Raw genomic sequence first — 13,902 nt, forward strand, 5'->3', positions numbered from 1 at the left:
CTCACAGGATGTCAGGGGTTGGAAAGGACCCAAAGAGATCATTGAGTCCAACCCCACTGCCAGAGCAGGACCATGCAATCTGGCTCAGGTCACACAGGAATGCATCCAGAGGGGCCTTGAAAGTCTCCAGAGAAGGAGACTCCACAGCCTCTCTGGGGAGCCTCTCCAGTGCTCTGTGACCTTCATCACAGTAAAGAAGTTCCCCCTTGTGTTGAGGTGGAACCTCCTGTGCTGCAGCTTCCATCCATTGCTCCTTGTCCTATCCCAGAGAGCAAGTGAGCAGAGCCTGTCCCCTCCCTGCTGACCCCCAGCCCTCAGCTATTAATAAACATTGGTTAAATCCCCTCTCAGTCTTCTCTTTTCCGGACTAAAAAGCCCCAGGTCCCTCAGCCTCTCATAAGGCAGTTGTTACTCTCCAGCCTCTCAGCAAGGCATGAGGCAAGCATGTGTGTGTCCCCCAGCCTGCAGAAACAGAGGAGATGCAGAGTTGGTCTCTTTGTAAGCCAGGTCGTTGGTCTGAGCCTGAGCAAAACCGGCTGCTGGAGTTACAAAGCGGAGAGCCGTTGTCGCGAGGCGTTCGGGAACAAGCTAAGCAAGAGCTAACCTCAAGCCACAGGAAGCCCTGATATCCCATGAAGTAACAAATATTTTTCTATTAATACCAGCGGTTTTATTTGCCTCTTTCATCCTGAAACAACCTTAGCTGGCTCTTGTGCTTTGCAGACTCGGTTCAGTACTTCTTGCCACCGAGACACAAGCTGTTCCTCCAACCGCACCCGAAAGCAGAGGTTGAGCCGTGGGGATGAGCCCCTGCCGTGGCTGTGGGCAGGGAGAGCTGTGTCTGTCAGGAGGCAAGGGAGGATCTGGGCTGGGCAGGAACTGGGGAAAACTCAGAGGCAGTGACAGCTCTCCATCAGCTGTTGCCAGTAGAGCAGTGTCAGAGCAATGGCTTGATGGGGGTGAGAGAAGTGTCTGATCTCTGCCTCTTCTCATGCTCCTCATAACCTTCCCCTCTAGATGCCAGCCCAGGCAAGCTCTGCCTTTCCTATGAGCCATGGTAGCCCAATACCTGCTCAGCTCTGTTGCCCTGAGAGAGGGGTGGCATCCCTGACACTATGTGTTGGGTGATCTTGGGCAGCCCCAGCAGCTGTGTACTGGGTGAACGTAGCTGTATTGGGTGGAGGTTGGAGAAGTACCTCCAAGCCTCAGAAAGGAACAAATAGGTATAAACCACAGGAGGGCCACAAAGATGATCTGAGGACTGGAGAACCCTCACTATGAAGATAGGCTTGGGGAGCTGGGGTTGTTCAGCCTGGAGAAGACTCCAGGGGGACCTTATAGCTGCTTTCCAATATCTGAAGGTAACCTACAGGAAAGCTGGAGAGGGACTTTTCACTAGGGTGTCTAGTGATAGGGCAAGGGAGAATGGTTTTAAGATGAGGGAGAGTAGGGTGACACTGGATCTTAGGAAGAAGCTCTTCAGTATGAGGATGGAGACCCTGGAGAGGTTGTGGACTCCCCCTCCCTAGAGGTGTTCAAGACCAAGTCAGATGAGGCCTCGAGCAACCAAATCTAGTTGAGAGGTATCCCTGCCCATGGCAGGGAGGTTATTACAGTAGATGATCTCTAAGGTCCCTTCCAACCTAAGCCATTCAACAATTTGCACACATACAAACACAGTCTGTATTATTTCCTTGATCTGTGTATCTCTAGACAGAGGACAGAGAAGTTAAATATGAGAGTCAGATAATACTGCCCTCCTTTAATCATCAAAAAAACCCCAGCCCCTCTGGGAGAAGGCAAACCAGAAATCAGCTCTGTCACAGCCTTGTTTGTTTTCCTAAATAGATGAAAGACTGAGAGCTCATCCCCTTTGCTACCTCCCACACCACAGGCACCTCCCATCACCAACGGGAGGGAGAAACAGGGCAATGCCTGCGTGGGCATGGCCTGAGATCAGGCTTGGTGGCCTGTTTTTTATACTGCTGTTTGCACTCTTTCTCTTTGCTTTTGCTGTGGCTGTTTCCCTCTATTCAGTGATTTGTGTTCCACTCCACTCCCCCTCCCCCCCAAAAAAGAGTTGAGACAAATGTCTTTGTCCTCAGCACATCACCTCCATCCTTGGCTGAGCAAAGATGGCTCTGCAACACAGGATCACAGGATGTTAGGGATTGGAAGGGACCTCCAGGGATCATCAAGTTCAGCCCCCCTGCCAGAGCAGGACCATTTAGTGCAGGTCACGCAGGAATGCAGCCAGATGGGTCTTGAAAGTCTCTAGTGAAGGAGACTCCACAACTTCTCTGCCATCCCTTCTGTTCTGCTTCTGGAAGGGTCTTGGGGGTACTGGGCTGCTGGGGACTCTGTGGCAAGCTCCCTGCACACAGCAGATGTTTTCACCCTGGAGGTATTTCTGTTGCTGCATCTCAGCTCCCCAGAGTGCTCTCCCGCTCCTTCACCGTTTGCATCTCCAGGCACTGCCTGTTCAGCTGCTCTGTGGTGTTGGCAGGGTTTGGGTGTATTTGATAGAGTCCTCTGGCCTGCAAGAATGGATGGCTCTGCCAGAGTTACTGCCTCTGTGTTCTTAGGGAGTACAAGAGAGTGGTTTTGTTAGCCCTGTGATGGAGATGGACCTCCCTCTTGCTGCAGAAAGCCTTTGGGTCATACTGATATCTCCCTAAAACTCTGAGTTCCAGCAAAGCACCTAAGTACAAATGCTTTTACTCAGGCTTTTCAGACAGGGGGGGACTGCCAGCCCTGATATGGAGAACACTCAGCTTTATCCAAGGGTAGGACCTTAGGATGTTTTATCTAAGCAGATGCAAACTTATTTAAATGCTTTTAAACCAAAGGGGAACAGGTGTAGCCTAAATTACTGCAAACTATTTTTACATGGAAATCATATCAGCTGAGCAGCCTTTTGAACACTTTGAACCCAGAGTACAAGTGCATGACTGGAAGGAAGTGGTTTGTCATCACTGCATGTGGTACTGGTCAAAGACCTTGTACCCTTGGGTTGCTGGCCATGGATTAGCAATGAGAGCCCAGAGGCTGGGCCAAGGGAGGATGTATGTGCTCTGATCTCCTTCAGTGAAGTCACAGAATGCCAGGCTGGAAGGGACCCCAAGGATCATCTGCTCCAACCTTTCTAGTTGAAATGAGATGGCCTAGAACCCTGTCAAGCTCAGGCTTAGAACTGACCAGCGTAGGGGGAATCCACTACTTCTCTGGGAAGATGATTCCAATCTCTAACTCTTCTCATGGTGAAACATTTTCTTCTGGATTCCAATGGGAATCTCCCCAGCAGTCACTTGTCCCCATCACCCCTCACCTTTTCCATGTGACTCCTTGTTAAAAGGGAGTCTCCATCCTCCTGGTAGCCACCCTCTGCGTCCTGGTCCATGGTAATAAGGTCATCCCTAAGCCTTCTCTTCTCAAGTCTGAACAAACCCAGTGCTCTCAGCCTTTCCTCACATGGGCTTCCATGCCTTCCATCATTCTTGTGGTCCTTCTCTGGACAATTTCCAGCCTGTTTGCATCTTTTTTTCTACAGTGGAGACCAAAACTGGAAAAAAAAAAAAAAAAAAAGGTGGGGGAAAAAAAGAAAGAAAGAAAAAAAGACCTGCAAAAAGTCAGAGTTACTGAAACCAGCAAACATTGCATGGGATCTGAGGGAGACCTCTCACACAGGCTTCCTGCTCACCATGGGATCTCATGCAGGAAGCAACCATCAGCGGTAATCAGCGGTGTGCTTAATTGCATCCTCTCTGTGGTTTGCAAAGAGGATACGTGTCTAGAGTTCATGGGTTAAGCTGCTGCTTTAAGACAGCCTCTTTCATGTCACAGGAGAAAAAGCAACTGTGCTCAGCCACCACTGTTCTACAGCAGCCTGTCACTTCTAACCTCCTCCTTCAGCTGCGCTCAGCCACCCCAGATCTGGCAATAAACTGCTTGTAACACACATATAGCCAGCTAACAGGTGAAATGAGAGGGTGAAACAGGGGAGACCCTGGGGAGACTTTGTGTGTCCTCCAGAGGAGGGCCACTAACACGCTGAAAGAGCTGAACACCTCTCCTGTGAAGACAGGCTGAAAGAACTGGGGCTGTTCAGCCTGAAGAGAAGACTTCATTTGCCTTTGGAATGTACTGCCCAGGGAAGTGGTGGAGTCACCGTCCCTGGAGGGGTTCAAGAGGGGATTGGATGTGGCACTTGGTGCCATGGTCTAGTCATGAGGTCTGTGGTGACAGGTTGGACTCGATGATCTTTGAGGTCTCTTCCAACCTTGGTGATACTGTGAGACTATGACTTTGGGGAGACCTTATAACTACGTTTCAGTGGGGGTCCTGAAGAGGACCTGAAGGAAGTCTGGGGGGGGGAATATTGAGAAAGGCTTGTAGAGATAGAACAGGAGAAATGTTCAAAGTGGAGCAAGATAGACTCAGGTTGAACATCAGGAGGTAGTTCTTTACAATGGCAGTAGTAAAACAGTAGTAAAACAGGTTGCCCAGGAACATGGTTGAGGCCCTGTCCCAGGAGACATTCAATGTGATACTTGATGTGCCCCTGGGCAGCCTGATGGAGTTGGAGGTGTCCCTGCTGACTGCAGGGGAATTGGATAAGATGGCCTTTGAAGGCCCCTTCCAATCTAATGCAGTCTATGAATCTGTGTATGAGACTTGGGGGGATGGCACAGGAGCTGTGCTGAAAAAGCAAGGCTAAGGATAAAACCCAAAGCAAGGAGACCTGTTCCTTTTTTCTGGTCTGCCTGAACCACCTTCAACAACAGTTTTAGGTGTGAAATGCAGCAGCAGTAGGGCTTGATGATTCTGCCATACAATGCCCTAAGCTGGTCTCTGCATGGGAAGCACTGCCCAGCCCCAAGATCAAGGTGTCTCACAGGTCATAGAATCAATAAGTTTGGAAAAGACCTCAAAGATCATCAAGTCCAACCTATCACCCAACACCTCATGACTAACTAACTCATGGCTTCAAGTGCCACATCCAATCTTTTTCTGAACACCTCCAGGGATGGGGACTCCACCACCTCCCTGGGCAGCCCATCCTAATGGCCAATTACTCCTTCTGGGAAGAACTTTCTCCTCACCTCAAGCTTAAACTTCCCCTTGCACAGCTTGAGACTGTGTCCTCTTGTTCTGGTGCTGGTTGCCTGGAAGAAGAGACCAACCTCCATCTGGCTACAACCTCCCTTCAGGTAGTTGTAGACAGCAGGAAGGTCTCCCCTGAGCCTCCTCTTCTCCAGGCTAAACAACCCCAGCTCCCTCAGCCTCTCCTCACAGGGCTTGTGCTCCAGACCTCTCACCAGCAACATTGCCCTTCTCTGGACACATTCAAGTGTCTCAATGTCCTTCTTAAATTGAGGGGCCCAGAACTGGACACAGGACTCAAGGTGTGGCCTAACCAGTGCTGAGTACAGGGGCAGAATGACCTCCCTGTTCCTTGCTCCTGCATCTTTGGCTCCAGGACAGCCACCAAGCCCCTGTTCCATTCTCTGAACTGACTCAGGATGCTGCCCATCAGTCGGAGATCACCTTGTCCGGCAGCCTGGGCTCTGTCTGGCTAAGGTCTGCTAAAGATGCTGCTCTGTGTTAATCCTAAATATGTTCCCCTAGAGTTGAAAGCTCTGAGTCTAATCTGCCAGTCCAAACAGAAGAAAATCTCCCTTTGGTCTGAAGAACAGAGCTTGGCATGGTTTGCAGGGGAAAACGCCAAGGAGGGGAGGCTGTGTGCTCTCCTTGAAGCAGTCACGACTGCTACTTAGCTCCACTAACACACATCTGGCTGTCATCTCTGCACATCTGTGTCCTGTGATTTACAGTTTTCTCCAAAAGCTTCATGTGGTTTTAGGCTGTGATGAGGCTCTGGAAAGAACAAAAGAGCATCTTTCTGAGTGCCAGCTCTCTGGGAACCTTCCTAGGGTGCTAGCAAAGCGAACGGGACCTCCTGGATTCTAGCAAAGCATTTTCATGGCCCTCCCAGGAGAATGGGCTACAGGCAGCAGGCAAAGGTGCAGGAAGTGACTTGTGGGGAGTCTGTGTGCATCACTAAGGCATTGCAGGATGAATTTGGGATAGGAAGACATTTCTTTGCTCTTTTTCAGCCCCAAGGTGAGGCAGACTTGAACACCATTGCACTGACTAAGATTTATAAGTCAGTCTTTAAGTTTGGCATGTATAAAGAGTGGTTCCTGGCCTCATGGGTCCAGCAAGAGTTTCAGCCAGGCAGTTCTTTGATTGTTATTTCAGGAAGGATCTCACCATGCACAGGTATCCAGACACCAGCTGGAACCTGTGAGCAACTGCTGAAAGAAGTAGCAGTTCCATCCTACAAGGAGTATAATTATGGAGTGGGAGATGTTTATCCAGTCTGCCCTCTCTCCTCCTCAGCTGATAGTGAAGCTAGCTGAATAGGGCTTCCTCATTTGGGTTGCAGAAGGAATGCCAAAGAGCATGTGATGGCACAGCTACCTGCAACCCATCACCAACAGTCACAATGCCTTTAATATGGTATCTTTGTTGACTGGCATTCAAAGAGGTGGAATCAGATGATGGCCCAAACTCACCACAATGCTAAGTTAGAATCATAGAATTGTTAGGGTTGGATCATCATCAAGGAACATCTAGCCCCAGTCCCACGTGCCATGGGCAGGGACACTTCACACTACATCAGGTCGCTCACAGCCACATCCAGTCTCCAGGGATGAGGCTTCTACCACCTCCCTGGGCAATCTGTTCCAGGGTCTCACGACACTCATGGTGAAGAATTTCTTCCTAACATCCAATCTGAATCTACCCACTTCTATTCTTTCTGTATTCCCCCTAGTCCTATCATTACCTGTCACCCTAAAAAGCCCCTCCCCAGCTTTCTTGTGGGTCCCCTTCAGATGCTGGAAGGCCACAATAAGGTCTCCTCAGAGCCTTCTCTTCTCCAGACTGAACATCCCCAACTCCCTCAGTCTGTCCTCATAGGAGAGGTGCTCCAGACCTCTGCTCATCATCCCAATATTCTCACATCATTCCAATATTAGGTGATCAAGAGATGCTCCTTGAAGAAGGAGCAAGAGTAAAAGAAGAATTAAAAAAGGTTAACAGGGCTCTGGACAATTTGATCTAGTTGAGGATGTGCCATGCACCACACTGCTAAGTTCTTGCATCATTCCAATATTAGGTGATCAAGAAATGCTTCTTGAAGGAGGAGCAAGAATAAAAGAAGGGAAAAAAAGCTTGAAGGGCTCTGGGCAACCTGCTCTAGTTGAGGATGCCCCTGCTTACTGCAGAGGGGGATGGACTAGCTGACCCTTGGAGGTGCCTTCCAACCCAGACCATTCCATGAATCTATGAGAAACGGAAGGGATGATGTAAAGCAGAGTCCATATTCAGCAGCACGTTGGCCTCATCTCTTCTTTCTTTAGCAGTTCTTTTTATATATTTTTGTCTCTTGCAGAAGGCTGATGGAAAATAAATATAAAAGCTTTTCTCTCAGAAGAGTAACATCCACGGCGATCCCCTTCCTTCTGTTCCCTCCTGCAGACAGCTCAGTTCAAAGCCTGCCTCACCCACACACTGGTTTATCAGTGGGAGAGCAGGGGAATTCTCCTGTCATGCTCCCCAGGAATTGAAATGTTTCACAAGCTGGCACTTACTATGCTAGTGAGGAATTTGCTAAATTGCTTTGTGATTCTGAGTGGGAAATGTGTTCCTAAGTTACACAGGCTTCCCAGGTCCTCTCTTCGTTCTCAGCATGGTGAGCTTACACCTTGGTATTCACCAGCAGCTCTGCAGTGGTATGAAAGGAGGCTTATGACGGAGGGGTGAATAATGGGTTTGCAGTGACTCTCAGGGTCACATTTTTGAGCCATTATAGGCTGGTAAAGGACATTTGGATTTGAAAGGAATACCTTGGGACTACTGTCATAGTATTCTGTACTGTCAGCAGTGGAGGCCTTCACCCTCAAGCTCCTCTTGCCCCAAATCTGGTGGATTGCCTTCATGTGGTATTGATCAAGAGGAAGCAACAGGGCAGGCATGAGCTTTCTCATAAACTACTGTGACTTACTGCGGTGTTTGACAGCGCTACAGGTTTGAGTTGTTTACCCTGAGATAAAACCTGCCCTGCCAGGGGGAAGGGAATGTTTCCTACTGGTGAAGAACTCAAACCAAAACAAAAACCTTCTTCCATAGTTACATCCCAGCTGCCTGGATGGGAACTGGCTCTGCCTGCCTGGGGCCAACAGGGACAACCAGCATCTCTAAAGTTGTGTGTAGGAGCACAATCAATAAATCTTTAAGAGCATTGCTGCAAACTGACATCCTGAATAAGTTCAGAATTGCAAGAAGCCCTTGGAGGAGAAAATGGAAGCTGAGTGCATGATGAAACACTGAGCCTAGAACGAGACCCTCGCTAAAGAGGAACAAAAATCCCTCCTGGGTGATATGTAGGCTATAGGAACAGCTGTCTTATTTTTTTTGGTTAGTCTAATCTGCAGGTGGCTCTCCAGTCTGAAAGTGTTTTGCTGTCATGGGCAGGGTGATATGTGGGTGTGTTGAAATGAAGATGCTGCTGCCGTGCCTGTGTCCCAAAGCCCAGGTGTGCCTACCCAGTGCCTCTTCAGCCAGCTCTCAAGGGCTTTGATCCTGCACGGTGTGGAAGAGCCTCTCCACGGTGAGGGCCAGCTCTACTTCAGTGCAGAGGTTGCAGAGCTCCTGTATGCCTGTTGTGAGCTCTGCTGTCAGACGTGGAGCTGCTGAGCTGGGCCGGGCAAGGACCGGTGCTGCCTGTGGCTTGGGTGTTTGTCAGAAGTATTTAACTTGAAATGATGAAATGTCTGAAATGCTTTTTTGGAGAGCTTCTGTTCTGTCACTGCATCAATCTCCTGTGATTTAATTCAGTGTGTTCGTGCTGAAGACAGTGCTGTCCATGCTCTCACTCTCTCCTCTCATCGATCTCAGCCAGCACCTCTCTGTCACCAGCTCACTAGCGAGTTGCTAATGTTGCTGTTGGGATGTTAGCACCGGCAGGCTGGGAGAGCTGTGGAAGGTCCCAAAGAGTGGCTGAGGTTTTAGGGACACAGAACTGAAATGCAGGCTCTGACAGAGATTTGGTTTTCCTTGAGTAGGTAGATACATTACCCGACTCCAGTACTGTTCCCAAAGCATGGGGATGGTGGTACTTCTGCACAGCTGCAGGCCCCACACAGGCAGCTGTTCCCTCATATCAGCACCATTCTCTGCTCTCCCTGCAGCCAGGAGCTGTTTGCTTTAAAGCTGCAAAGGTAATTATGATTTTAAACAGGGTAGGAGGGATGAGAGGTTCAGGCCACTTCAGGTTTTCAGACCCAGAAGCCCAAGCACTGGACATCTTCAGAGGCTGGGCATGGCTGCCTGGTGTCATAGCTGGTGGCACAGCTCCCAAGAAGTGTGTGAACCTGGGTGCTGGCACAGCCCAGCCCAGCCCACCAGCTTGCACCCACGCCCCAGCCCTGGCACAGCCCAGAGGTGTGCTGGGTACAGCACCTGTGGGAGGTCTGCCATTGCCTGCTCTGGCACAGGACCAGTTGGAAGGGCAGGTGGGGTGGGCGGTTGCTTACCCAGCAAAAGGTTCAGTGTGGAAAAAGGGGGAAAAAATCCTCAAAACCGTCGTGAGAATCCTCCAGAGTGTCAGCATATGAAATGTGAAGGGATTGATGCAAGGGAGGAATCACTGGTGAGAGGGAGCAGTGGGTTGCTTGGGGCATTTTTGTTTTTAAAGTGTGACAGCAGGTGAAAGTTTTAGCCCAGAAGGTGATGCTCAACGTCCCGATTTATCCCAGGAAAATTGGGGTCAGGTGTGGCTGTTTGTCGTAGTAGAAGGTCTGGGACCTGCAGCAGTGCACGGTGGGGGCTGATGGCACAATGCCTGCAGAGGAGTGAGGCCAAGAGCTTCCTACGTCTGCAGCCCGAGCTCCCCAGGCACATTCCCGGGTCCGGCGCATCCCTGCCCCAGGCCAACCTCCCGCTGTCCCGCCCGGGGGAGGCCGTGTGACTGCAAGCGCCCTGCCCCGGTGCGCGGAGCCCTTGTTCGCGTCGGCGGAGCCCGGGGGTCGCGGGGGCAACCCGGGGCCGGGCGGCTCCGGCTCTCCGCCTTCTCTCCGCCCAGGAAACCGCCCCGGACGCCGGCAGCGGGGAGGGGGCTGGGGGCCGGCCGGGAAGTATCGGCCCCCGCCGGCCCCATTTCTCCATCTCTCCATCCTTGTATCGCTGCCGTCTCCTCCCCATCGCGGCTGGCCGCGCCCGCTGCCCGTGCCGCGCAGGCGGCGGTGGGGGGCGGTCGGGGGCGGCGCTGCGGCGCCCGGCGGGGCTCGGCGCTGCTCGGCGCGGCTCGGGGGAGCGGAGCGGCCGCGATGGGCTCCACGGCGGCGGCGGAGCAGCGGAGGCGACGACGGCGGCGGCGGGGGGAGCTGCTGGGCGCCCTGTCCGCCCTCGCCCTGCTGCTGGCCGGCTGCGCGGCCGGCCGCGGCGGTGAGTCTGCGCCGGGGGCCGCCCGCAGGGGCGGCAGGCAGGGCGAGGGGCCGCGGCGGCGGGCGGGAGGGAGGGGTTACCTGCGCCGGTGTGATGCCTCCGGAGGCTGGGGCCAGCCCAGACTCCTCTCCCTGGGGATCTGGAGCCCTCCCCAGGTCGGGGCTGGTGTGTCCCAGGGGGTGGCCCCCGGGACAGGAGAGAAACTTTGAGGGAGCGGCGGGGCTGGGGCTGTCACCCCGGGGCGGAGCGGGTCCCTTTGGACTCCCCCGGGAGCCATCCCGATGGACAGGTACCCGCGGCGTTGGGTACCGTGAGGGGGCCGGGTCCCGCTCGCCCCTCCTGCCCTGGCGCCGCCGGCGGTCCCAGCCCGCGGGCGCTCGGTACCCACGGGGCAGCCGCGTCCCCGGCGGGAGGGTTTCGGGGCAGTTTGAATGGGCTCCCGTGTGCCATTTTGGGAGGAGAAGGTGTTTGCGGGAGTGACGCGCGGTCCCGGCGTTTGGCAGCCAGCTGTGCCGAGAGGGCGATAGGAAGCGACTCGTATTTTGCATTGCAAATCCGTGAGAGTAAGCAGAATTTACGCAAGGCTTATTTTCCTTTAAGTGAAGGAGAGCATACCCCTCCGTGACTTGAATTCGCTTTTCAAATAAACAGACGTGTTTCAGGGTTTCACGGTGTCCAGCCTGCTGTAAGGAATGCTCTGGTGTTTAGGGAAGAGCCACAAGCACCAGCTAAAGACCTGAGCACGTTTTTTGTTGGTGGTGGGTTTTGTGTTTTGTTGCTGTTTGATTTTATTTTGTTTTGATGTGGGTTTATTTAGTTTAGTTTAGTTTTATTCGATTTTATCTTTTTTATTAAGTATAACAATGCTTGGATGAGGCTTTAAGATTTGGGATTTTAGCACCCTTTAATAGATCTTTATATATATATATACACGTATTCTAAAAGTTAGTTTTGTTTTCTCATGAGCATAGTGGTTGCTTGTTCAGAAGTAAGGCCAGACACCAGCATGCTTCGAAGCGAAGAGGGGGGTTGTGTGTACTTAAGTATATTTCAGTTTACCCACGCAGCACGACACTTAACACCTGTCCTTCTTTTACACCAACTCTGAAGGCACTGGGTGGGAAGATGCTTCCTCGGGTGTGCTCTGCCTCACATGCTGCTGGGGCTGGACCTGTGCTCTGTTCCCACCGTCCGGCCGTGGGAAACGGAGCCGTTTCCAGCCGGCTCCCCGGTGGAGCAGACTGGCTGCTTGCCGCTCGCCTTCGTCGGGCGATAAATTCTAGGTTATGTGGCAAAAGCAAATTTCAGATGTAGTTTAAAGAGGGCATGGGGTGCACTCTGCTGTCTGAAGGGTTGCAAATCCCTTGGTTCGCTCCCCTTGTGCAGGGTGTTCCTGCTGGTGTGGGAGGGAGATCCATCCGCCGAGGAAAGGTGACTGTGAAGGTCTGTCTGCAGGTGAATTTGACTGTGCTTTGCTTGACTTGCCCCAAGTGTTCCCCAGCCGGAACTGCTAACTTTCAGCAGAGCCCTCAATGTTTTCCTTCACTTCAGGAGATATCTCACCTTGTGATCAGAGTCAGATTAAAATTAACCCCAGCGATGAGAAGCGGCGTTGGGCACGACAGGCACAGCGCTCTGTACCCTGCTGCCGTGCAGAGCTGAGAGCAACAGTGAGAATTGTGTCACAGGTGGAAACAGTCCACAGCATCCATTGCATCTGCTGCCTCTTTGAGGGGCTGAAGTGACCAGGCTCCCTTGGGATTCCCAGCTCTCTGGAGTTTGTGTTGTGGTTAGCTAGGAGGTGGAATGATGCATTTCGATTTAGTGATGTAAATATTTTCTTTCCATGTAAAACTGTGTGGTTTGAGATGAAACACAAACTTTTGGCTGGAATGTAGTGCTCTTGTATCAAATGTCATCTCCCTTCCTACTGCCCTGGCAGAAGGTGGCAGCTTTGACCTGCTCCTCTGGGGCAGTTTTCACTAGCAGCAGGGCTGGTATTTCCAGTGTCCATGGTGTGTGTGGCCAGGGCTCAGCTCACTTGCATCCTGGATGCCAGGCTGATGGTGGGGTCACAGAGCACTGGAACAGGCTTCCCAGCGGGGTTGTGGAGTCTTCCTCTCTGGAGACTTTGAAGACCCATCTGGATGCATTCCTGTGTGACCTGTGCTAGATTTTATGGTCCTTCTCTGGCAGGGTGGGTTGGACTCTGATCTTGAGAGGTCCCTTCCAACCCTTAACATCCTGGGATGTAAAGCTGGGGACTGGTTTCACGGGGTTGCAGCAGAGATGCTGGAGTGATCGCTGCTACCTGTGGAGCACTTGCATTGAGCTGCAATCCAGCCCAGCAGCCCTAGGATTACATTGCCTTTTCGAATGATATGTTATCCCTTTTAATGCTGTTGTTCTTCTTAGCCAGTCCTCTTCTCCTCTGCCATGACCTGGATCCAGAGGAGCACAGCCTCTCTGGTCACAGGTGACCTCTGTCTGCAGAGGGTTGCAAAGTGCCAAAGCCTCATTCAGGAACCCTATGTACCCACAAGGAACAGGCTTGAGCTCTTCCTGAGGAGGCAAATAACCATAGTGTTTTAACTGATAAGCCATCTGTATCACAGAATAATAGAATCTGTAGTGGACAACGATAGAGGATGGGGTACAAGATCTGGGTTTCTGTTCTGGTAGCTTCCACTGCTTTTCTGGGTGACTCAGTCTCTCTGCCTCCCTTGTCTGGGTCTCTAAACCGAAGCCTTCTTTTCAAGTTGTTCTGCGATCTCCTGATGCTAAACCATGTGCAATAACAACGCGTTAGGACATTATAGTGTTTATCTGAAGGTTATTCCAAAGTTCCTCATATTTCACGAGGCTCAAGCTTTCAAAAATAGGTGCAGTGCAAATTAAGAAGAAATCCAAGTTCACAGAGTTAATCCAGGCAGTGAAAATAGAGCTGGGGTGCCTCTTTCTCTCTTGCAGGCAGTGTGAGTCCATGATCGTGCTGTAACATCAAGGAAATCACACTGGGAAACAAGAGGTGTAACTGAAATTAAACACAGTCCTGTAGACACAAAATGCAGCTGCCAGCCCCTGGATTGCCATTTACTTTTTGATCTGCTGAAAGGGATGGGAGGTGAAGGAAAGTTGCAGAAACATCTCATTAACTTGAACAGTGTGAGTCGCCTCCAAAGCTTCCTGACTGCCATCCTTGCAGAAAGAGCCAAAGCAAGCATGAAATTTCCTTTTCCCCCCCTTATTTTTGGGTTGTTGTTCTTTCTTCTCCTGTCCCTCAGTCTGACTCGAATTCTGTCTTGTAAAGAGAGGGCAGAGTGGAGAAGAGAGACTCCTGCATTATGAGACCATCTTGAGGCACAGGAAGTTCCATGAAAACATGAGAAA

General features: G+C 51.5%; 1 protein-coding gene across 1 annotated transcript in view; it reads left to right on the top strand.

The window, feature by feature from the left end:
• Positions 1-10,115: 10,115 nt before the first annotated feature.
• The window catches only part of SLC24A3 (solute carrier family 24 member 3), a 208,390-nt gene continuing 204,603 nt past the window's right edge, over positions 10,116-13,902 (top strand). The window contains exon 1 of the mRNA XM_054179720.1: positions 10,116-10,512. Coding sequence (XP_054035695.1) covers positions 10,395-10,512 — 118 coding nt within the window. The 5' untranslated portion in view covers positions 10,116-10,394. The remainder of the gene's footprint in view (positions 10,513-13,902) is intronic.

The sequence above is a fragment of the Dryobates pubescens genome, chromosome 3 (assembly GCF_014839835.1).
Source record: "Dryobates pubescens isolate bDryPub1 chromosome 3, bDryPub1.pri, whole genome shotgun sequence".
Taxonomy (NCBI): Eukaryota; Metazoa; Chordata; class Aves; order Piciformes; family Picidae; genus Dryobates; species Dryobates pubescens.